This window comes from Neophocaena asiaeorientalis, unplaced genomic scaffold, assembly GCF_003031525.2.
Source record: "Neophocaena asiaeorientalis asiaeorientalis breed wild unplaced genomic scaffold, Neophocaena_asiaeorientalis_V1.1 scaffold427, whole genome shotgun sequence".
Taxonomy (NCBI): domain Eukaryota; kingdom Metazoa; phylum Chordata; class Mammalia; order Artiodactyla; family Phocoenidae; genus Neophocaena; species Neophocaena asiaeorientalis.
Genome location: NW_020172280.1, coordinates 111,236 through 119,242, shown reverse-complemented (window position 1 = coordinate 119,242; position 8,007 = coordinate 111,236). Strand labels below are relative to the sequence as shown.

General features: G+C 38.9%; 1 protein-coding gene across 1 annotated transcript in view; it reads right to left on the bottom strand.

The window, feature by feature from the left end:
* The window catches only part of SMIM13 (small integral membrane protein 13), a 15,575-nt gene extending 7,574 nt beyond the window's left edge, over positions 1–8,001 (bottom strand). The window contains exon 1 of the mRNA XM_024764345.1: positions 7,906–8,001. Within this exon, the coding sequence (XP_024620113.1) occupies positions 7,906–7,981 (76 nt within the window). The 5' untranslated portion in view covers positions 7,982–8,001. The remainder of the gene's footprint in view (positions 1–7,905) is intronic.
* Between the last annotated feature and the right edge of the window lie 6 nt (positions 8,002–8,007).

The window sequence follows — 8,007 nt, the reverse complement described above, 5'->3', positions numbered from 1 at the left end:
GGGGGGGGGGGGAAGTACAGCTCCTACAATTCCTCCCACCCAAACCTGATATGCAGACACCAGAAACTCCTTACCTACTCTTATTCTGTTGGGCGTGGGTCTTATACCTTATCCTGAGATTGTAAGTGAAAAATGGGAGGGAGGGACAGAGGAATAGCAGAAAGGAGGGGGTGGAGGGGGCAGGGAGAAGGACTGTCCACAATTATATGTACTTAGTCAAAAATTTACACTAATTGTTAAAACAAGTATTGCAGTTTTTCATAGTTTAAAAGGCAAGTCTGTGAGTCAGAAAAACTGGCTGGCAACAAAGGGTGTGTGTCCTGGGATAAGCAAATAAGCACTCAACTTGTGTGTGCCAATAACTAAGCATTAGTTCACAGGACGGATCTCATGAAACATACCATATATTGTTTTTCTATGCAAGATAAATGTGCTGGCAGCAGAAGGGTAGCAATGGCAGATGAACTTGAACGACGGACCATCACTGTCAACACACCACAAACCCAGGGGACAGTAGTAATCACAGAGTTCTCAGTTCATGAAATGCTTTACATTCGACATCTCATTTAATCCTCTCGTTAGCCCTCTGAATTAGTGAGACTAGGAATTATTATCCTCATTTTCTAGATAAGAAATCAAAGGCTCAAAGTGACTCATAACCATTGAAAAGGGCTACCTCTGCAAAACAGCAATGAATTCAATAAGTGTATCAAATTTCTCATATTTTCATAGTGAAAGTATGGCTAAAACACAAAACACTAATTAGGGAATGAGAATATGATCTCCTACCCAAGATCTTTTTAGTTCAAAAAGCCCAGGTGCAGTAGAACAAAAAATTCTTATCTTTGTGGAATCATTCCTCCCATGGAGTTAATCCCACCTTCATGATGATATCTAAGTGGTTAACTGACTGGCTCAATACCGATCTTGATTTGTATAAAGCTCTTTTCCACCTTCAATCCTATAACCTTATTTTCCGTTCACACAGAAGGCAGCTAGCTAAGGTTCACTGCTAAGTAATATGTCCAAGGCCAAGACACAGGCAAAGTGAAAACAGAATCATGCTCTCCAACCCTTCCCACCAAGCTCCCTCTACTGCACATCCTTCTGTAAAGACACACTGGGCGGCCCCAGCAGACAAGCCCCCGGAGAAACCATCACTGAAGCCAACACAACGTGGAACCGAAATACCTCCACACCCAAAACCCTGTTACCCAGTAAATAGAAGACAGATTTAAAGTTCCCTTTAAAACCTCTCTTCTTTTTATTTTCCTCTCCTTCCAGTGATCACAACACTCCCATAGATCCAAATATTACCCCTATTATAGAGGATGACCAAATTTTTCATCCATACTTTCTACCTTTCTTAAACCCCAGGAAGGAATCTCTGCCTCTGGCTTGAAGACATCTTTAAAAAGTATACTCGTTCAACAGCTCCTTCTCCTGATGTTCACATTTCTGTAATGGGTGTTGAATCCTTTCCCCATCTCTCAGGTGGGAAAGAGCATATTTCAGCCCTACCCTGCTTTACTTCAGTGCTATAGATTCTACCTTAATAAACCCTCTCCCATCTGTTTCCTTCGTTATATTCCTAGTGCCATTCTCTATCCTATGTCAAATCCTTATTATCTGTCAACTGGATTACCACCACAACTTCTTATAACTCAGAGGCACACTGGAGCCACACTGCTTGGCCATGAATCCTAACTCAACAGCTCACTCGAAATTTGGGCAAGTTAACCTCTATGTGCCTCAGTTTCCTCATCTATAAAATACAGACAACAGCACCCACTTTCAGAGTCAATGTGGTAACAAAGAGAATTAATGTGTGGAACCTAAAAAGAATGGCCGCACATAATAAACACTCATCAAATGTTATCCATTGTTATCATCTCTTAGGCTCCAATCTCTTCCTCTCCAGGGCAAACTCCACAAACAAGAGGTTACTACCACTGCCACTGAGATTTTTAAGCATCATGAACACGTAATTTTTACGTCTTTCTACTATACTATCTCTTCAGTAGAGTACTCTCTTGGGTGGCTGCTTTAGCATTTCATGCTCACTTCCATCCTTCATTGTCTTAATAACTAACTGTCATCCCCCCAAGACATGAGTTTCTTAAGGAAAGAAAATTTATGGTATATCTATGGTTTCCACTATGTCCTCTATGTCTTAGAAGAGTATCTGGCACAGAGTACGTAGTCCAAACAAACCATTCAACTTCCATCCTCCAACCCCAACCCCCAACACACACCAAAAGTACCATAAATTTAAGGGGTTAATGACTTTCACCAATTGATCCATTTCAGAGCTCTTAAGATTTCTACTATGTAACAGAGTAGCTGATAAAAAGACCTGCTGAATGATGTCATTGACAACGTTGATATTGAACAATGTTATCAACCAAGTTGACCAGACATGTACAGAACATTCCACTCAATAACAGCAGAATAAACATTCTTTTCAAGTATAGGCAGAACATCCACCAAAACAGACCATTAATTCTTCTCATTAAGTGTACACCTTCCTAAACTTGATACACTTTTCTCACCATAACAAAATTAAACTAGAAAATGATATATGGGGGGAAAATGTCCTAAATAAGTCATGGTTCAAAGGAGAAATCACAAGTGAAACTAAAAAATATTTTGAACCAAATAAAGTTTTTTTTAAAAAATCAAAAGTAATACCTGGAAAGAAATTTATATCATCCAATAGTTATTTTTTTAATAAGGGTCTAAAATCAATAATCTAAGCTTCCACCATAAGAAACTAGAAGAAGTGCAAACTAAAATCAAAATAAGTAGAAGAAACTAAAGATATAAGCAAAAGTCAATGAAATAAAATATGGACTAGTAAAGAAATAAAAAAATCAATAAAACCAAAAACCAGATTGAGATCAATAAAATTTATAAACCTCTAGCCAGAGTGATAAACAAGAGAAAAGAACACAAATAAACAATATCAAGAATGAAAGAGAAGACATCATCACAGATCCTACAGATATTAAACGATAATGAGAGAACATTAATTCAGATTAAATAGACATAGTGCTTGAAAGACACAAACTACTACAAAAGCTCACTCAAGAAGAAACAAGTAACTGGAATAGCCTAATATTAGCCCAAATGAAAGATACTGAATTTGCAGTTAAAAGGTTTCCCCAAAGTCCTGGCCTAAATTAATTCTACCAAACATTTAAGAAAGTATACTAGGGATTATGCTTTATTAATTTTTGGACACTCATGACCTCCATCACAGCACCTGAACATAACAGCTCATTAAGTGTATTTTATTGAGTAATACTACAAGGGTTATCCACCTTGAGACAACCTTGGTTTGTACCACATTTAAGACTGTATTTGTAATAGAAATTTAATAATTTATATTGAGGAATTTGTCTTCATTTCTTCTTCAAATATATGAGGGCCTTCTACATGCTTCTACTCTCTAGGATCCAGGAATAGAGCAGTGAACAAGCCAAAGAAGGTCCCTGTCTTCACTGAGCTTACGCCCTAACTGGGAAAAACAAACACATAAAATACAGTCAGCCCTCTGTACCCATGTGTTCCACATCTGCAGATTCAAACCACCACAGACAAAACTGACAAACATAGACTGAGGAGATGGAAAAAGGTATTCCGTGCAAATGGAAATGGATAAAGACGATGAAGTATATGTATACAATGGAATATTACTCAGCCATAAAAAAGAATGAAATCTTGCCATTTGCGACAACCTGGATGGATCTAGAGGGTACTGTGCTAGTGCAGTAAGTCAGAAAGAGAAAGAAAAATACTCCATGATTTCACTTACACATGGAATTTAAAAAACGAAACAACTGAACAAACATAACTAAACAGAAATAGAGTCATAGATACAGAGAACAAACAGGTGGTTGCCATAGGGGAGGAGGTGGGGGGAAGGGTAGGGAATATGTAAGGGAGATTAAGAGGTACAAACTTCAGTTGCAAAATAAATGAGTCACAGGTATGAAATGTACAGAGTGGGGAATAACATCAAGACTTATGTAATAGGGCTTCCCCCAGTGGTTAAGTATCCACCTGCCAATGCAGGGGACACAGGTTCGAGCCCTGGTCTGGGAAGATACCACATGCCGCGGAGCAGCTAAGCCCATGCGCCACAACTACTGAGCCTGTGCTCTAAAGCCCATGAGCCACAACTACTGAGCCCACAGGCCACAACTACTGAAGCCCGCGCTCCGCAACAAGAGAAGCCACTGTGATGAGAAGCCCGTGCACCACAACGAAGAGTAGCCCCCGCTCACTGCAACTAGAGAAGGCCCGCGTGCAACGAAGACCCAACACAGCCAAAAATAATAAATAAATAAATAAAAATAAAGCTATAAAAAAACTATAAACAAAAATAAATCTATTAAAAAATATTTACATAATATCTTTGTATGGTGACAGACGTAACTAGACTTTCACGGTAATCATTGTATAGAAATATCAAACCACTATGTCCCGTAACAGGAACTAACAGTGTGGTAGGTCAATTATACTTAAAAACAAACAAACTCAAGAAAATGAGATCAGATTTGTGGTTGATGGAGGAGGGGTGGGACTGGATGACGGTACAAACGTCCAGTTATAAGGAAAGTAAGTACTAGGGATGTAATGTACAACAAGATAAATAAAAGTAACACTGCTGTATGTTCTATATGAAAGTTGTTAAGAAAGTAAGTCCTGAGAGTTCTCATCACCAGAAGAAAAAATTTCTTTTTCTATTTCTTTTTAATCTTGTATCTACATGAAATGATGGATGTTCACTAAACTTACTATGATAACCATTTCATGATGTATGTAAATCAAATGATTATGTTATACACCTTAAATTTATATACAGTGCTGTATGTCAATTACATCTCAATAAAACTAGAAGGAAAAAAGACAAAACTGACGCGACTTCCAGATGGAGTTGATATTTATAAGGAAAGGAAAGGGCAAAACCAAGGATGACAACCAAGTCCTTGGCTGATGACAACATGTGAGCAGGGAGGGAGAAATAGATGGTAGAAATCAAAAGTTCTGTTTTAGATGTGTTTAGTTTGAGATGGTTATTAGATCCTCAGGTGGAGATATTGAGAATAAAAGTTTGATGCACGAACCTGGGGTGCAGGAGAAGAATAAGAGCTGTAGATTTAATTTTAGTCATCAGTTACAGTTACTATTTAAATCTTTAGGACTGGGTAAGATGAGTAAGAGAACAGAAGGAAGGCGAAAATAGAAATACTATATATTTGTATTATAACGTAATGTAACATAAAAATACAATAGAAAATAGCATGCATCTCATGGAGTAATGGCAAGTACTAGTCGGTAAAATTTTTATTTCAGAGACAAGAGAGATAATGGGTAGATAGATGTGGATATAACTAATTGATATACGTAATTTATCTATATATACTTACGAATGTACTGGGAGCAATAAAAATTTATTTCCTATCATAGACTGTGATCAAAAAAAGTTAAATTCTAGGGGATGAGAAGCCAGGAAAAGATAAACAATTAACCACTATGGTAGGAAGAACACCATGAAAGTATAGTGTACAAAAGCCAAGAGAAACGCTTCATGGAAGGAATGCTCACCTGTATAGAATGAGTATGAGAGGTTACGTATCAATACAGTTACAACTCATAAGGGACCATGGACTTGGTAATATGGAAGCCATTTGTTATGAACCTTGACAAGGGCAGTTTCAGTGAACAGTGGGAGTGGAAAATATTTTTAGAATGAATGAAAAGCAAGAAAGTACAATCAACAGAGACAGGAGAAGGTAGACCTCCCTATGGAACCTGAAATTTGAAAATCATAATTCACTATGTGAAAGAGTCGGTCAGAGTTCTAAAATAAACGAGGTTATGAGTTTCTTGGGGCAGACCCGTGTCATCAATTTTTAATCCCCAATGTAACTATATTTGGAGACAAGGCCTTTAAAAGGTTATTTAAGGGTAAATGAATTTATAAGGGTGGGGCCCTAATCCAATATGACTGGTGTCCTTATTACATAAGATTAGGACATGGACACACACAGATGAAAGTCCGGGAGAAGACCTGCCATCTACAAGCCAAGGAGAGAAGCCTCAGAGGAAATCAACCCTGCTGACACAACGATCTTCAACTTCCAGCCTCCAGGCTACAAGGAAATAAATTTCTGCTGTTACACGTCTGTCGTACATCATTACGACAGGCCTAGCACACTAATACAACACCCTAGTTTCTCTCTCAAATCTGGTGGGATCCTTCCCTCCTCTTCCTAAGCCCCAGGCCCCTCCTAGTCAAAACATGAAGCTACCCACATCATTCACTCTCCCAACAAAAAAGTGCTTGGATTACTTCTTAGACCTATTAGTCTTGACCATCTCAATCAAAATAAGGCATTCTTTTACTTACCACAGGTCACCTCTCATTCTATAATGTTTTCTGAAACCAAAGGCAGGGTACTTTTAGAAAAATGAGTAAAATTTAAGTCAAATAGCTATTGGGAGCGGGGAGAGCAAGTCTAATGTATGCAGCAATTCGGAATTTTGAGGCCCCAAAGGCAAGTTTGGCAAATATTCTATCTAAGGTGTTGCTACATGGTTTACATGTTACATTCCTATCTCCAGGTAGCTTGCTTCTTCAAGTTAGAAAAGAAAGCATATGTTTACCTCCTTCCTCACATCCAAACAAATCACATTGATCTGGTTTTCCTTACTTCAAGGATCTTAAACACCTACAATTAGCCCAAAATCCTGACATCACAAGCAGGAAACTGAGAAAGGCTTTCCAATTGTTTTATCATCAGAAAAGAAAGGCTGTAAGTTAGAAGCTTTAACTCTAGTGCCTTAGTAAAAGCAAGAAAATTAAAAATATACATACAGGTATATAAATACAAATATATATACATGTCTATGCATGTATAAAAGAAAATTTAAAATATACATACTAGTGTATAAATACAAATATATAAGTCTATACATGTATATGCACGAGTGTCTCCAAACATGGCTGACACTGAGCATTTAGTACATTAATCATGCAATGAATAAGTCCTATAGTATTTTGAATACTGACCAATTACTGCATCAACCTGAACCCCTACTTCAATAGTGTAATTATCAAAAAATACTCACTGACATCTGGTTCTAAATACTTACCAAATTTTCACAACTGCTCAGCCACTTGGCTAAGAGAGCTGTGGTTATGTTACTGTGCGTTAAAAAAAAAATCTACAATTGCGCTAATATTACCTTGAGAAAAAAGTTTCACGTCCTCTCGTTCCATGAAGGAAAAAAAAAAAATCACACCAAACAAAACAGCACCATTATTACAGAACTAAGAGTTAGGTTACCTGACCCTGGAAGTTTAATATAGCCGGTGTTTCTAAGTCCTGCCGCGTCTCAACATTTCTGCTTGGAATTTAGTTTAAGCCTGAACTCCAAGGAAACAAAAAATTTCACGCGTGCTTCAAACCCAACTCTGTCCCTGCCCCTGGTTAAACGAAGGTACTGAAACCTCGCTTTATCATCAGTCAGAACGTGCCAAAAAAGAAAACGGAGTAATCAAATCACTTCACCTTCGGATACAGGCCAAGGTTAAAATCTAAGCAGACGGCGGTAAGAATGGCCATCAGGACGCTGCCGGTGAAGCAGGACCTGCTTTAACCCCGAGTCAAGATGCCCAGCCCTGGATGCTGTTCTTCCCTCTCCTGGATGACAGCGGGCCTGTCGTGCATCAGAGCTCACTCCCGAGGTAAGTGAAAAACAGATGATTTGAAGACACTTGCCCACCCAGGCCTTCTTTTTTTCTTTTAAACCAGACAAAACAAGCCGGTCGACCAGACGTAAGCCGGCGTGTGTACCGCGGAGTGTAACTGCCCCGCGCGACGCCTCACTCACCGCACACCATCAGCAGCAGCACGATCAGCAGCGTGGCCACGAACACTAGCAGGGTCAGCCCGACGCTGTGCCACATCTTGGGGGCAGGAGGGCGGCGGGCCC